The sequence below is a fragment of the Calliopsis andreniformis genome, chromosome 10 (genome assembly GCF_051401765.1).
Source record: "Calliopsis andreniformis isolate RMS-2024a chromosome 10, iyCalAndr_principal, whole genome shotgun sequence".
Lineage (NCBI taxonomy): Eukaryota > Metazoa > Arthropoda > Insecta > Hymenoptera > Andrenidae > Calliopsis > Calliopsis andreniformis.
This window is the reverse complement of record NC_135071.1, coordinates 17,540,801-17,556,724: the sequence shown is the minus strand read 5'-3', so window position 1 is coordinate 17,556,724 and position 15,924 is coordinate 17,540,801. Positions and strand designations below refer to the sequence as shown.

The following is a 15,924-nucleotide window of genomic DNA, read 5'->3' as shown; positions in this document are numbered from 1 at the left end:
TGTTGAAAATTTTCTGACACTTTTTTAACCGGCAGCTTCTTTCGTTGGAACCACTCGTGTCACATGAGATGGCCTCTGGAATGCATTACGAGCAATGGTTTCTAGAAGACTTCTCATGGGACATGAATATAATATTTTTAATTTTCAAAATTAAATTTTTGTGTAATTTTTGTGTAACTGCAGGCTAAGGGCTTTGGTATTTGTCTTGCATGAATTATTTTTATTTTTACCACAGCTCTCACAGCTTCTACGATAATATGTTATTGTAGATGGTTGCTACGATTCAGGCTGTTATATTCCTCTGAAACGGACAAACCAAAAACAATTTTAATCAATAAGAATCCAGTTGTCTTCCGAACTAGAATTATCTAAATATTTACAGAAATAAAAATTATTATTATTAAGAAAAAAATTGATTTTATGTCTGCCATTTTGTTAAAATACGTCCTCTGTTAGGTATTTGACTGATATTCTTGTTCCTAAACTAATTTCACATGTTTATACTTCATCGAGACTTCACCCCGCTCGTAAATAAATAATACTAATGATGACAACTCTCTCTGTTCTTTCAGATGGAGAACCAAGCCTTCGAAGAGGAGCAGCAGCAGCCAAGGCTCGACGAGACCTTCCTGCAGCAGCCTTCGCCGCGTCTTCACCCTTTTCCACCCTCAAGAATCGAGCTCCTCGACGTCCCCGTCTCCGACGGCCACGTGTACGAGGACATCCTGCCAGGCATCGAGGACCTCCCGAACCTCTCGAACACGCCCTTCGCTGAATCTCCACCGATCCAGCAGACAGTCCTTAATTACATTTCCCACGAGTCCCCGAAATCTCTGGGAACAGTCGAAAGCCCCGTCTTCCGACGCAACCGAACGTTACCACTTCGTCGTGGCGTCGGTTACGATCGCTCAGCCACGAGCTCCTCCGTCCGCGTGACGAGTCGCGAGAAGAATGCCCGCGAAGAGGAGCACGCGGAAGTCGCGAACGACGGGAGTGAACCGCTCGAAGCGTGCCCTGGAGAACCGAAAGCCTCGACGCAGTCTGGCTCGCAGGCTGAGCTCAGACCGAACAGGAGGCGCAGGAAGAAGGACTGCAAGCACTGCAGGAACAAGGCGAACGCTAGGATCTGCGAGGAGGACAGGGAGAACGAGGATGTTCTGAGGAAGAACCGCGAGAACAGACGGTTGTACACTCTCGAGTCCACCGATCCTCAGACGATCCTGGACCCATGCAGCCTTGGTACCCTAGCGAGGAGCTCGCCAGGAGTGACGAAGAAGTTGAAGGAACCGAGCAACCTGTCGACAGTGTTCACGATCTCTGAGAAAGTGGGGAACGCTCCTGTGAACACGCTGAAGCTGATAGACTACAAGAGTAACGATGCAGTTGGACCACGCGGGATGGAGAATGAGGACAAGACTCTGATCACGCCTGAGAAGAGTCGAGCTGGAATGAGGGTGAACTCGATATACTCGCAGAATCGATGGTACGCTAAAGAAGCGGCTATGTTCTTCACTGATGTTAAGGAAAATGGGAATTTTCAGGTGAGTCCGGTTGGGTCTTGTTCTAGATAAGGATTAGAGGTTGAGAATCATTGTTGGGGATTAGGTGGCTTGGTTGGGAATCACTGGTCGATGGGAGAATAGTTTGAGGGTGGCCGCTAGGCGGCGCCTTGCGGGAGATACTTTCTCGCTGCTGAAGTTGTGCAGGGAGTAGGATAACTAGGCAGCTGGGAGGGAAGAAAGCATACTTACCTGGCGCAGAGGTTACCGTGATCAAGAAGGCGGTTCCTCCAGGGCGAGGCTTTTCCATTGCACTACGGTTAGGCTGACCCTTGCGAATACCCCTAATGTGGGTATCTCGGGCGTATAATTTTTGGTAGTCGGGACTGCGTTCGCGCTGTCCCGGACAATATTATTTCAAAAATAATTTTCTAGGAAACAAATAATTATATAGAACTTTCCCATGTTTTTTCATAGAAATTAGTATAAAAAACAAATATTCTTTTTGACCCCTTTCCAGGAACCATATTAAAACTAAATGAAAAGGGCCCTTCTTTCACTCCCAAAAAGAAGCCGCCCTTCATTAGTGAAATGGTGCATTGTTTCATTCTATTATTACCATTTTATATAATTATCGTGTTTTCAAGAGAATTATTTGGATTTTGCATCGAACTACTTTCATAAAAAAGGAATAAGGGAAACTTGCACACTGCTTCAACTCAGAATGAAGTAGAATCATGATGTCAGACTTAGACTATTTTTAGTTTCTAATTTGATAGTTTAGCTGTATATGTATTATTAGCAATCGTAGATAATGCCATGAAATGTCTTTTAATAGATATAAAATTTATACAAAATTACTACAAAGCTACACTAAAATAATCAGTTTTTCGCTCTCTCATAAAATTCATTTTTCTCAGGTCCTCGATATTACAATGAAGGTATCCACGTGAGGAACTGAGGCCCAACACAGATTATCCTTGAATAGTGTGCTCACACCTATTCACCGCAATTCGTCACAAACCACGGAGACAGTAATTGCACAATCGCCCTTGCCCAAGTTCTCACAGTGTCCCACCAGGTCTTCTTATCATTCTCTTCGCGTCGAAATCTTTCGCGAACATTTGTTAGAAGAACCAGGTCAAGACTATTATCGACCAGATCTTTGCATTCTAACTAGAGAAGATACGTTATTAAGAAATTCCCCTGTGAGCTGGCAATGCCTCTGTCGTCGCAATGCATGATGTCATGCATGTTTATCTGAAAGCAGTAAACGTGACGTTTTCCACGAGTGTTGCACGAAAAAAGTGATTACGCTGATACAAGATAGAGATACCGCAAGTAGATTCAGTTCAATGTTGCGCGTCACTCTCGATTTCCTCGAGAAGGAAGTCTCAGCCAGCCAGACGATATTTCTTCTCTCTTCCTCTCTTTCTCCTTCGAGGAAATCGTAACGTGCTCGCGTCTGGTCTTTCTCGAGCTTAAAAGAGCAAAACGAAACGGAAGTGGAAAACGTCTATCTATAGCCAGACACGATGACGGCCTGCAGCAGCGACGACGAGGTCCTCGAGCTCGATGAGCGTCTCGTAAGTCTACGACGCGCGAAATTCAGTCTGTGGAATTCACGCCACGCTGACACGGTGCCCAGTTAATTGAGGAGGCCATTCTTTCTTATTCCAAGCTTAACACTTTGACTGTCGCCCATGTTTTCATGCGACTGCGAAGAGCATTCCTTTACAGGATTATGAATGACGCTATAGTATAACGACAAATTATAGCACGTATGTACTTGGGTATTTCAAAAGTGACAGGACTAAAAATAAGTACGATTTTCAGGGAAAACAAAATACTGTGAGCTTAGAAGACAGTTATTATTCTCTGAATAAACTCAACAATTTTAAAATCCATTTAATCAGATTTCCATAGAAAAGAGAAGAGTATTTACCAAACTGATAAAAATTGAATTTCAAACACTTTTTTCCAATAAAAAGAATCTACTATACTATTGGTGACATTCAAAGTGTTAAAAAAAGTTCTAGCAAAAGATGAGCTCACAAGGTTTTCCTATTTTCTTTCTCAATCAATAGCTAATCATCTTTCTCCGCCAAAATTGAACTCGTGACCCCCACAGGTGAAGAAGACGCGCGCGCCAGGGAGTCAAGAGAGGTAGTAAGAGATTGCAATCGTAAATGAGTGGGAATAAGAGTTGCAAGCAGGATTCTTCGTCGAAAGCGCACAGGAAGTGGTGGAACGTCGATCGAACGTTGATAGTGTTTGTCGCGGGCAGGTAAAGCCTCGCTGAGTAGCGATAGCCAGTTCGACTCGGACCATTGCCTCGACAGGCACGATTCTTTCTTGTTCCCATTTGAAACAGAAGTTGATCGGAAGTAACTAAACCGAATCGCTTCCTCTGACTCAATTCTTCAAACAGTTCAAACAAAATCACGATACTCTCACATATACCTCGCGATTTCTCTTCTTCATAACATTCGTGTCACTTCAGTCTATACATAACGCCACGAAAGTGAAAGATGAAGATACGAAGTAAAGAAGCAAGCCTTCTCGAGTGATACTTCTAATAAAAATGAGAATTCCCAGTGCACTTGGTACTCGCGTTTCTTCGCGAATTTTCAACTCATAGTGCTCCTACCGCGCCTCTGACTATCCAAGCTATATCGAAGAACAAATAAATAATTATCGTCAATTTCGATAAGATGCACCGATGATTGAACCTCAGGTGCGGCGATTGATAAGCCTCTCGTTCTGCAGTGCGATTCCTGGTGTGAATTGCTGCTTCGATACGATGGTTAATCGTCGATATAATTTTGCAGAGGGCCTACTCCCTCCCGTCTCGAACGCAGAGCCCGTCCTCGCAAAACAGAGTCAATTTGCGACGCAGCGTCAGAGGGGAGCCAGCTCCGTATCCAGCCAGGCTGCATAAACACCGACACGGCTGGACCTTGCACTTGGCGCGACCTCTCGAAAGATCCAGGTGCTCCAGGTGCCACATCCTCTTGGTGATCCTCGTGCTGGCTCTTCTGGGAATCGCCGCCGTGGCTCTGTACATCGTCTTCGGTGAGGGCGCAATATTTCTGTCTGCTTTTATGTACAGGTCCACTTAAACAAGGCTACTCGCTTTACTTACTCACTTTAAAGATATACCTAATGCACAGTATTAGGCGCAGTCACACTAATAGGTAATTATGTTAAAATGCAGTTGCCATTAAAATTCAGAGAAGTACCTATATTAATCGGTTCGTTGGTTAAGTGAAGAAGGTCCAACTGAGGATTTAGGACAGTTTGCTGAGGTTTAATTCGTCGAAGAGCGAAGCAATTGCAGGAGGAAGATGAATTTAACCGTAGGGTCAACAGTGCGCTTTCTTCGGCCCTCTCGATAGACCGATCGAGTTAAGACGTGGTCGCTGTGAAGCACGTGGAGTATGATGAGGCATATGGCAAGAGGCGTTGACCGTTCATTTCTCGAGCAAAGGGTTATTTCTAGACAGAGACTGCTTAAGACTCGGCCATTCTTTAACAAATTTGTTGACGCTGGTTAACACGATCATAGTCGGGCAATTTTTATAGATTTCATTTTGTTCACTTATTGAGACATTTAACATCTTGAGAGTTTGAGTATTGAGACACTTATCTCACTCATATTTCTGATTTTGCATTATATAATGTATAAAATGAATTCCTTTAAATTTATTATTTTCTATACTTTTTATAAATTCTTTCCTTAATTCTTTGAACTATAATTCACAGTGGATCAACCTGAATCACTTGCATATCAATTCAACTTACAGTACAGACGACTTTACTCACCTTTTATCACAGAAGTGTCTATTTTCTTTTACATAAGTAATTGGCTTAGTATCTACAACTAATACAAATGTAAAATATGATTTCCAGAGCCCGAGAAGCTGCAGATTATCCAGCAGTACCTCAAATCGTCATCGTCGACCAATTCCTCCCACGAGAACACGCTGTCAGCAGGGACGTTCCTTTCCAGCCTGAATAGCAATCAAGGAAACGATACGTCAACCAGTACAGCGTCGACGACGATGAGCAGTACTCTGATCACCAGTGTCCTTTTAAACAGCGATCACTCATTTCCTGAGAACAGCACTTCAGCGTCGACGATACAGGAAATGGAAACAGAAACGACCAGCTTTAACTCTACTAGATACTGTGACGACTGCTTGGCTGGGGAAGTGTGCGTGGCACTTGTGGACGAGGAAGTGCCAACCTGTAGGATCGGTATTGATCGCGAGGATCCAACTGGATGTGCTGGTTTCTGTCTTATTAATAAGCAAAAGTGTCATCGTCTCGATGTGGATGCCTTCAGGTTTGTAAATGAAACTGAGGAATTGAGGAAAAATAAGTGTAGCTAGTTTCTGTCTTTTTATAGGAGAGCAAACAAATATTCTTTTACTTTTATTCAATTAATAGTTCTTTATCAAACAAAATAGTCATCGTAAGACACGTATTATATTCTTTTTATGGGATACTGATTTAGTTATGAGTTCTTCAATTCACTTGTGATAAGAAGCAGTGGTGTATAGTGTTGTAATTAATTTGTTTCTGTCGAAAGGTGCGTAGAAATCGAGCATTACTGTTTGGACGACGAATGGACGTGCTCGAACACCCTGTGCATCCCCTTGGAGAAGCGTTGCGACGGCCATATGAATTGTTACGACCATTCGGACGAGTACAATTGTGGTACGCGTTGGGTAATATGTACATATCGCATTAGCCCAGTTTTGCACGACCCATAACTCGCTGTTATCGGCTTTGCCGCTTTGTCATAGCTCGCAGGGCTTCGGTTTACTAGTTTTCAGTATAATAATCCATGGCGATCTGTCAGGTAAAGACCTGACGCGTCGCGCGTGCTAATTAACTCTTCAACGACGCACTTTTCTCTGTCGAAGCACTGTGCAAAAGAAAATGCAAACTGTGTAACTAAAAAAATTGGGTCTTCTAAGTGAAAGAATTCGTTATCTTTGTGATTCAGAGAAGCGCAACCTAGTTAAACATTTGTTTCTCCCTCCAAATTCTACAATCTGTATCTAACATTTGATATATAGTACAACTTTTTGAATTATGTATGCTTTTGTATGTTGAAATTTCCCATAGGTGCATAGAAAGGTCTACAGTTTATTCATAATCATGTAAAAATAATCACCCAAAAGTCTTGTATGAGAAGGGAAAAAGCAGTCTGGAGATTGAACTAAAATTGAATTTCTAGATTGCGATTTGGAGACGCACTTCGAGTGTGGTAATCAGACTTCCTGCCTTTCATTGGAGAAGAGATGCGACGGCAAGATAGATTGCTGGGACGCGGCTGACGAGATTAACTGCACATTAGGTGAGATGCACAAGTTGATTCACTCTGGCTGGGATCGCGAGAAAGCTGGTGGGTCGTGAATCTTTGACAGGCGAAAACATAATTTCAGCACTGAAATTCGGTTGTGGGTGGTGCTGAGAAATTTTCCTACACAGAAACATCGCACAGTGTTCGCGTACCTTCAGCTGGCACGATCTTTTAGCCCCTTAACGACCATAGCCATCTTAACATGGGTGTTTTTTTACAATCGTTCGCTGCCGATTACGCACTATCGCGTGATCAAGAGTGTTCGTAAACTGCTGGCCACGCACCATCGTGTGAGATTTCTCTGTTTAGTTAATAGGTAGCTGCGTGGCTGGCAGCTTGGAAGAATGTATTGTTTCTAGTCGGCAGCGAGCATGAAAAAAAGTGGTCTTTAAGGATTTATCTTTCTATCTCTCTGTGGGTGAAGAATCTTTATCAATTTCTTTTCTTTTCTTCTTCGTAGGTGGTAATCTCGGTTGGTGTGAGTATATACAGTTTGTTCACTTGGAATACATTCAATTTTCGCATGATATGCACACCTCATCCTTAGGAATGCTATAATGCAATTGCATCACTGCTATAATACAATTACGCTCTTTCCTTAACTGTCTAAAGTGTAACAGCTTGCAAACATCTTCCATACTCAACGATTCCTTTTAATATTACTTTGCATATAACGTTGCTCTTCATTTTCCTCAACCTTGCAAACTTGATGAAACTTTATGAAACTTTATGAAATAAGTATGTTTGTCGAACGATGCCGCTACTTTTTACCTGCTTCTTTAATATAAAATGTGCACGCTCTAATATACTTTCACTAACTAAGTTCAATCGATCTGCGCGTGAAGTATTCACGATGGTAATTGTGTTTTCTTGGACAATCAGCATGTCCTTCGGAAAACGAGTTCACATGCAGCAATGGCCAGTGCATATTAAAAGCTCGTTTCTGCGACGGATTACCAGACTGTCTCGACGGGTCCGACGAGCCCCACGGCTGCCAAGGACGATGCAACAAGCACGAATTTACATGCCAGTAAGGCTCGAACTATTCAACAATTTCATATTTTCAGAAACACAGTTACTTAAAGAAATAGAAACAAAATAAAAATTTATTTTAATTTAAATACTACAGGCTTGCCCAAAGTAACTGATACTCTGTATAATTTTCACTTCATTTTTCATATTTTATATACTTTTTAATGTCATATGGATTCGGTTATGACACACTGCTTGCAGTCTAAAATTCAGCTAAGATTGCTAATATTGCTGAAGCTGTGTACACTGTGTCAGATGATGAACACACTATTCAGGAGTCTCAGCAGTCTCAGCTAATTCGAGACTCCAACCACCATGGTTCTCTGTTGCGAGACTTACTTCTTTAATTCTTACAGAAACACCAGGTGCATTGCAAAGGGGATGAAATGCAATGGAGTTGACGATTGTGGCGATGGGACAGACGAGAGGCATTGCAAGGATCGGTCCTCTTAATTGTATTACTGTCGTGCTCGTGACACGACACTTCACAGTATTTTCTACCGCAGAGAAGTGTAATTAATGTATATATAATTGCGCTGTATAGGTGTACAGTGGTACGTGAATAAAAAAAAAGGAATTTGTGAATGGGAATACTCGAGAGTACTATTAGGAAATATATTTTATTGACGTACCATTGGTTTAATTACAAATACAGACTTCTTTTATTGTAAACAAGTGTATCTGTCTGATCGAGTGCAATTATAACAGAACATTGGTTCCAGATGCTACGAATAGATACATATATGTGTATAGTTTGTATTTGTTATACATGATATTTAACCACCGTGTAATGAAGATTTTTTACTGTTCGATGTGCGTTTTTCTACTGGGTGCATCGTATTTGTACACATCTAATGATTACTTATACGTGGCTATGTATATTTTTGTATTACAGACGAGGCACTTAGAATCAAAGAGATGCAAGGAACATTTTTGGAGAGTTAAGGACAAAAGTAGTTAGTTAAATCATTAAATCTGACGTAATAAATAATTTAATAACTCAACGTTGCCTAAAGTTGTCATTTAAACGCCAGAAAAATTGAATTAAGTTCATGAAAAAGAGATGCAAATGCTTACTATATGGTAAGCACTAAATACAATTTAATTTTCATAGAGACTTTTCGTAGAATTGTCTCAAAGAAAAACGTTACTTGGATCCCTTTGGATCTAGGTGCCTCAAATGATTGCCTCGTGTTTAACAAAGCTGTCCCTGAAGCTCTGCCTAGTCCCTGATCTAAATAAAAGGTTATCGGTACGATAAATATGTACAGATATATAATACGCAGAGTTCTCGATCTTTCTTTCACCAGGAACGACAGTTCTCCTCGATCCTCAATGCTTTCGAACACGTTTTTCATTGGATAGACGTAATTTATAGGAATTCGTCAGGTTCTCTCGGCGCGTCGAGATCGCGATAATGAATGACTGGTCGGAAGTCTCCTCCGCCGCCGCTGTAACGTTCAATAAGAAATTAAATCATTGAACTTCGATGCAGAAGGTACGCAGTACATCAAGGTCGAGTTAATAAGAATTCTATGAATGAACGACCCTGCGTATGACGTACGACCAACTGGACATAGGATACGAACGGAGGCAGGGGATGTGAAAATAAAAGCACATATGAGCAGTAACAAATAATTTTATTTGCTAATTTCTGTCATCAGATTACAGCAAGTCCTCCAATTTTCCGTACTCTTTTTCAATAGGGAACTCAATGTGACGTGCTGCTTTTACTAAAATATACGATACGCTTTATAATAGTTTCTTTTTGTTATATACATGGTCGAGGTTTATCTCGTGTCACAGGAAATGAAAAATATGTGCTGATTTTGTAACACATCCTCTGTCTACCTTTTAACAAAATCTAGATCGCGTTCAAATTCGGCAGTATGTTCGTTCTACAGTGTACTCGTGTGTTACATAATCCAGATACGAAATCTGCTAGCACGTGAGTCCGATATTGTTCAAGAATTACTCTCGTTGCCTTTTAAGGACGAAAGACACAAGAGTGGTATTTAAAACTTAGAACATGTCCATGTCTAGCTGGTCCAAGTCATTATAACTAACAATAGGCCTTGAGGTTGAGTCTGGAGCAACCCTGTAAAACAGTGTATCACACCACGTTCAAAAGGCGTCGTGAAAATAGAAAGAATACCGCGGCGAACCTTTGATCGACGATTCGTTTCACTTAGACAGCCGGAAGCTTAACGTGTGTTCTATCCTGTTACAGACTAACTCGCCGATGATAGTGTAAAGTATGACTGTACGAGTGAATAAAAGAATCGATCTTACCGTCCTCTATTGAAACCACCACGACTGGGACGAGGCATTCCGAATCCTCCACCAAATCCTCCACCATAACTGGACCCGTATCCTCCTCTGCTGTTGCCATAACCACTTCCGTAACTGCCGAATCTAGGAAATTAAATACGTAGTGTAGTTACCATAAAGAAATAGAAAGTAATGTAAAGTAGTTTTAGTGAGTATTAGGTTATAAACTTAATTTCAGCACTGTGAAATTTCAGCATAACTACGATTTTAATCGCAATTCAGTTTTTTGTGCGCGCTGAAGTCTTTTGCAGTGCTGAAATATACTTTATAACCCAATAATTTTAAGGCAGAACATTAATCAAATCGTTCGAAACTCACGTGGAACACCCATAAGGATTAAATCCCTCGCGCAAATTCTCCCTCGGAGGTGCCTTATTTCCAGGATGTTCGGGTAACTGCGGCCTCTTCGGGTCCTTCAAGTAGTTATTGAAATACTCTGCCTCGGCTTTCACCTCAGCCACCTTTTCAGCGTGCTTATTGAAAATGTGCTTGCGAATGAAGTCGGGGCCTTTGAACTTCTTTCCACTCAGCGGACACAGCCACTTGTCCTTTGACAACTCCTGAGTGTTAGCTTGAACGAATTTCTCGACCTCACTGTTTCGTAAATTAAGGAAATATCGCAAGAGAAAAACGTAAAAATTCTAATCCTGTACAGATATAAAAAAGGATACGCTTCAGCGTTTTTAGCACCGAGTTTATCGAACTCTTCTTGAGACAGAGTCGCGACTGGCTGCAGGAAAGCAGCCATTTTGCTTTCGAAATTGCGACAATACTCGGACAATTCTGTACTGGACACTTTCGCAGTTGGCGGTGATCCTCTGACGTGCATTATTCCGCATCTGTTTGGCATTTCATCTTCGTTTGGATACTCGCAATGATTGTAATAGTCGACAGAGTGAACTATTCGTAAATAGAGGATTAGTCTATCCAGCACCTGAAGAGATACACAATATTTAATAAACAAAATAAACATAGTTATTCGTATTGCATACCTTGATGAGTGTCGGATCTCTTTCGATCGGGCCGTCTCCGTCGCCTCCCAGTTGACCTTCCTCTTGGTCACCAGACATTCCTAATAGCTCTTCCTCTTCAGCTGACGCCTCTTCTATGAGGTAGTCGGTTATATTCTTCAATACTGGATTTTTAGACGACAATCCAAACGCCTATGAAAATAAATATTGTCAAGATTTCAACTTGTATTACAAGGCTCTCGATCTTTTAAAATCTTTTTAATCTGATAAAAAATGAATATTCTCTTACAGCCTGCTCAACCTCATGAGCATTTTGCGCGCTCTTATTTTCCTTGTTGTCGTCCTCCTGCTTGCTCGCACTGTCGTCTTTCTTCTCTTCGTTCCAGAGACCAACTCTGTTATCCAAATTATGAACAATTTTAGCGCTCAACTTTATGTCGTGTCTCACTATTTGCTTATGAGAAGTCAAGCCATTCACAGTGCGAATCCTTCTTGAGAGGTCTCGATTCACTATGGCGCCGAGTTCGCAATCTCGAAGCTGTAAGAATTGTTAAATGTTTTTAGAAATATTTAATTTTTCTCGGAATTAAGACAAGCTTCAGAAAGTATCAGCTTACCCGAATATTGTTTAAACTCCAACATATTTCTTTTATGTTGACTTGTCTTTCGAACGAAACCCATCCTCTTCTAAACCATCTCCTTTCAGGTTGAGGATCAGCTATGGCAACTCGTAAAAATCCAGGGAAGCGCTTGCACATCTATCAGGAAAAATCTCTTCTATGTTTATCCATAAAAATTCAATCTTATTATTATTTAAAGATAAATAACTACCGCTTCAACTTCTGCTTTCGTGATAGTGGGCGCTAAATTACGAAGGAAGATGCTGCTAGTCTTGTGTAAAGCTCTAGGTTCTTTCTCTTTGTCTTCACTAGCTAGATCGATTACAGCCTCTGGCTCCATTGTCGACTTCTTAGCTTCAGGCGCTTCACCATCGCCTTTAGTTTCTCTATCGTTTTCTTTTCCCTCTCGCGCTTCAGTGTTCTCACTACTGGCATCCATTTTTTCGGCAACAGCTGCAAGAGAAATTGTAAAATACAGTTGTAAATTGTGATATCGTTACAAGGATTTTATAGAGACTTACGAGTATTTGCTTTTGGTGTATCTGGTTTGTTACTGTCACTTTCAGACGAGCTACTACTGCTGCTGCTACTGCTGCTGCTACTGTTACTATTAGCACGTTTCCTTTTTTTAGTATTAACTTCTTCTGGTTTCCCTATTGCGTTAAAATAAGATTTATGTATATTAGAATATTAACACGCGAAGCACTTTGAATTTAAAAGTTATATAGGTACCTGTTTCGTCCGTATCATCTTCCTTTTTGATTTCCTTAATACTTTCTTCAGACTTTTCTGCCTCCTCCGTCACGTTCTCTTCTTTTTCTGCATTCTTCATTTCAACGTCCGCGTTTTGTCCGTTTTTAAACGTTTTCTCCGCGCGCGAAGCCTCGTCTGTTTTATTTGAATCGCTATTGTCAACTTTCTTCTCAGCTATGGCCTTATTACTCTTTGCCTCGTCTCTCTCTTTCGATGTGTCCTTGTGCAGAACTGGGTTCGACGGTTTCGCGTCCAGAACTTGCAGATCTTCCTCAGTTCCACCCTCTAATTTAATAACCACTGCGTCCAATAAATGTAGCAAAGCATCAGCTTGCTCCGCGTCGACTGAAACTTTATCTATCTCTCCTATATCGAGCATCTCCAGAAAAACTTCAACTCGTTTCTGAAAAATAAAACGAGGATACAGTAGAAATTCATTAGGAATTCGTGACGAGCAAAGAATTCGATAAATCAATGGTTCTCACCTTTAGAGCTCCTACTTGTTCCTCCTTTCTCTTCACCGACTCTTCAGGGTGGTATTTTATTTTGAACCTGGCGATCGACAGAGAATCTGATATTAACATCCAACACTTGGGAGAAATATCTTGTCAGTCAAAAGCAAACAGGCGTACAATTTGTGGATTTGTCAAAGGAATTAGTTAGTTCTACTAACTTAACGTATTGCACAAAGCACAAGATGTGCTTTTCAATAGAAACCTCTCGATATCATGAACAATCGTGACCGACAGATCTGTCGCGGCATGTTGGAGAAAGTAGAAAAGCAAATCATTACGTTTCCCATTCTTATTTAGAGAGAATCATTTCCTCGTGATTAAACGTTAACATAGTATCCCTTTTATATATTTTTTTTCTTAAGACGATTACGTATAAATTATCATCATTACTGTCAACATTGTCAGTTACAGAATGAAAGTCTCACCTGTAGTATCATACTTTTACTCGCATTCAGTTTTCTCGCCGACACAGAGATCTATTGTAACGATAGAGTATGTTTCGAATGTCATAGCGACATAGTTAAACGGGTTTAGAACGCGGCCTACCGCGAGCATGCTTTGGGCTTTGCGCGCCCAGCTCGCATTTCATTTTCTAACTACCTAATAGACACCTCGATTCTTCTGCGATGCGCGAGACGCGGTATGCATAAAATATCGTACGAAAAAATAAACGAGCGAGGTGACCTGTGCCCAAGACATAAGGCGTTGTTGGCTGTACGCTGTAGGGATAGACAGAGCTGGTCATATTGGCTTGTAATTACCGATAAAATTGTGTCTGTAATTTAGCAAAAATTATAAAGCCGCTACACCCTTCAACCTCCTTCTGTTCAACGTACATATGTGTACACCTCCTGCGCATACAGAGACGAGGGGTCCAGCGATGGACGAATTCGTGACGAGATTCTACCAGGGCCAATTGAAGAGCTCGGTGCAAGAACTGGTCAGCTCCATTTTCTTCAATTCTGCAGTATTTTAACAAGAACAACTGTATATTAAAATGCATACAAATTCTCAGGATGTCATTTTTGCTAAAAATTGGAGCTGACATTTTTGCATCCAGTTCTTCAATTGGACCTTTATCCCATTTGCTGGATTTCTCATCTCTGCACGGTACATACTTGAACAGAATTTGATAGCTTCATTAGAATTTCATGACTACTTTCTACAGTGGACAAAGCTTTTCAAAATTAGTCTAAAACACTATATTTCATGTTTTTGATAAAAACATCTGTAAAAAACTTGGTATGTTCATAGCTGGAAGCTATGTGAAGCCACTGTAGAAATTATTCTTGCATCCACATTGAAGTACGACTGAGCTTCACGTCATATTAGGAACAGAATAGACTAAAATAAAATATACCATTCTTCGTCCTTGTGAGCAACGAAGAACTCGTTCAACTGTTGCCTCCTGAATTCCAGTTTATACTCGTTATAACGTTTAATGGCTTCCTCGTCGGTAATCGTGTCTTCCTGAGTTCCAAGGAACGCTTTGAACGACATCATCGGCGGCTGAGTCTCGACATTGGAATTGCTGAAGTTTCCAGCTACTTCTCGACTATACGAAATACAGAAAGGCGTTAGAACTGATAGAAGAGAATAGAAATTGTTGGGGCTACCTCAAGCGGGCTAGTAATCTTGGAGTCAGTCTACTCCTTTTTTGCATGGTCACAATACAACCTCTCTTTTTCATGACAACACAGATTCCAAACAAATGCAGCAAAGAAAAGAAGATCAATATAAAAGAAACATAAGAAGCACACAAACCTGCTACTGTTACTATGGTTTCCATAGTGATGATTCCCATGATGTGGTGGTGGATAATGATCTGGACCCCAGGAAGTGGCTCCACCTCCTCCACCTCCATAGTAATCATGCCCGTACCTTGGCCTGTCGTCCCAATCAGCCCGCATTCTTTTCATTGGAGGAGCCATCTCCTGCGATCGTGCTGGACTGTACCTATCACGTCCACCACCTCCACCACCACGGTAGTCCCTATAGTCTGGACGTTGTCTAGGACGACTTGACCATTCCCTAGAATAATTAATACCATTACAAGTTATAATCTCCAAAAGAGAAAGTCTCACAGCTGTAGAAACACAAAACTTTTCCTTAGTACAAAAAATATTAGAAGCAATACGTTTACAAACACTTTTAAATATAATAGTTACCTGTCCACCCAATCATCTCTTCTCCTATCATCCCTGCGACCTTCTCTCGAATAAGATTCTTGTCTTTCCCCCCTAAATTTGTCTCTCCTCTTCCTATCGTATTCATCGTCTGAGTCACCCATAATGTAAAAAGTTAATTCTGAAAAATATAAACAGATAAAGGTCTCTATAAAGGAAACTTCCAAATTTCAGTCATTAGTACAGGCGTAAGTGAGGTTAGTAGAGACAGATTCCAAGGTCCTGAAACGTTCTGAACTAACAAGGGGTTAAGTGTGCACTCGGAGTGCTTATGTTATTCGGCACATGATTCACAACTGCTTTTAATCGTTTTCTAGAATTGTTATTAGATAGGAAATGCACTTATGCGATGTCTGAGCCGAAGACATCGATCATAAATTATTTTTCGAACGAAATATTCGAATAACGCGCGAACATTAGCTTCGGCCACTCGAATCTACGTTTCATGAATTCGTGAAGGTACACTTAACCTATATCAAGAACGTAAACACAACGTATCTGTTTAAATAATAATGAAATCAGGATGATAGAAACTCACCTAATTCAGGTACACCGTTGAACGAAAACGAAACTCCACTATGAAGATACTTGCCATCCGTTACCGTGCGTCACCAAAGTGCCCCTCTTCGAGAGGTGCGGCGTC

General features: G+C 41.0%; 3 protein-coding genes and 1 non-coding gene across 8 annotated transcripts in view; 2 read left to right on the top strand and 2 right to left on the bottom strand.

Moving 5' to 3' along the window:
• Window positions 1-9,193, top strand: part of LOC143184644 (uncharacterized) — a 22,648-nt gene extending 13,455 nt beyond the window's left edge. For all 4 annotated transcript variants that reach the window (XM_076387022.1, XM_076387025.1, XM_076387026.1 and 1 more), the window contains exons 2-9: window positions 573-1,541; window positions 4,331-4,574; window positions 5,412-5,847; window positions 6,094-6,221; window positions 6,748-6,867; window positions 7,334-7,351; window positions 7,756-7,903; window positions 8,262-9,193. In XM_076387022.1, coding sequence (XP_076243137.1) covers window positions 573-1,541; window positions 4,331-4,574; window positions 5,412-5,847; window positions 6,094-6,221; window positions 6,748-6,867; window positions 7,334-7,351; window positions 7,756-7,903; window positions 8,262-8,358 — 2,160 coding nt within the window. In that variant the 3' untranslated portion in view covers window positions 8,359-9,193. The remainder of the gene's footprint in view (window positions 1-572; window positions 1,542-4,330; window positions 4,575-5,411; window positions 5,848-6,093; window positions 6,222-6,747; window positions 6,868-7,333; window positions 7,352-7,755; window positions 7,904-8,261) is intronic.
• On the top strand, window positions 1,744-1,905 carry LOC143185343 (U1 spliceosomal RNA). Its single transcript, XR_013002898.1, has one exon. It is a non-coding gene; the product is annotated as a U1 spliceosomal RNA (small nuclear RNA).
• On the bottom strand, window positions 2,374-3,204 carry LOC143184763 (uncharacterized). The gene is made up of 4 exons (XM_076387221.1): window positions 3,162-3,204; window positions 3,072-3,091; window positions 2,836-3,015; window positions 2,374-2,759 (listed from the first exon to the last, which is right to left on the bottom strand). The coding sequence occupies exons 1-4, from the start codon at window positions 3,202-3,204 to the stop codon at window positions 2,676-2,678; spliced, it is 327 nt and encodes a 108-aa protein (XP_076243336.1). The 3' UTR covers window positions 2,374-2,675.
• On the bottom strand, window positions 9,132-15,924 carry Ars2 (arsenic resistance protein 2). Of its 2 annotated transcripts, none has more exons than XM_076387020.1 (15): window positions 15,820-15,924; window positions 15,264-15,402; window positions 14,860-15,126; window positions 14,456-14,650; window positions 13,066-13,132; window positions 12,560-12,983; window positions 12,349-12,480; window positions 12,039-12,280; window positions 11,825-11,965; window positions 11,497-11,745; window positions 11,229-11,399; window positions 10,908-11,170; window positions 10,555-10,830; window positions 10,198-10,320; window positions 9,132-9,356 (listed from the first exon to the last, which is right to left on the bottom strand). In XM_076387020.1, the coding sequence occupies exons 2-15, from the start codon at window positions 15,383-15,385 to the stop codon at window positions 9,278-9,280; spliced, it is 2,751 nt and encodes a 916-aa protein (XP_076243135.1). In that variant the 5' UTR covers window positions 15,386-15,402; window positions 15,820-15,924; the 3' UTR covers window positions 9,132-9,277. The 2 variants fall into 2 exon arrangements, with proteins under 2 accessions (XP_076243135.1, XP_076243136.1); XM_076387021.1 differs by lacking the exon at window positions 9,132-9,356 and adding an exon at window positions 9,527-10,003.

What these genes read in the sequence shown, in the direction of transcription:
- Ars2 (XM_076387020.1), bottom strand. Translation starts at nt 15,385, where the DNA reads ATGGGTGACTCAGACGATGAATACGATAGGAAGAGGAGAGACAAATTT. An exon ending in GGAGTTTAAACAATATTCGG is followed by an intron (nt 11,746 to 11,824) that starts GTAAGCTGATAC and finishes CAATTCTTACAG; the next exon opens with CTTCGAGATTGCGAACTCGG. An exon ending in AATCCTTATGGGTGTTCCAC is followed by an intron (nt 10,321 to 10,554) that starts GTGAGTTTCGAA and finishes TTAATTTCCTAG; the next exon opens with ATTCGGCAGTTACGGAAGTG.
- LOC143184763 (XM_076387221.1), bottom strand. Translation starts at nt 3,204, where the DNA reads ATGGGCGACAGTCAAAGTGTTAAGCTTGGAATAAGAAAGAATG. An exon ending in GCTTGGAATAAGAAAGAATG is followed by an intron (nt 3,092 to 3,161) that starts GCCTCCTCAATT and finishes CGCGCGTCGTAG; the next exon opens with ACTTACGAGACGCTCATCGA. An exon ending in ACTTACGAGACGCTCATCGA is followed by an intron (nt 3,016 to 3,071) that starts GCTCGAGGACCT and finishes GGCTATAGATAG; the next exon opens with ACGTTTTCCACTTCCGTTTC.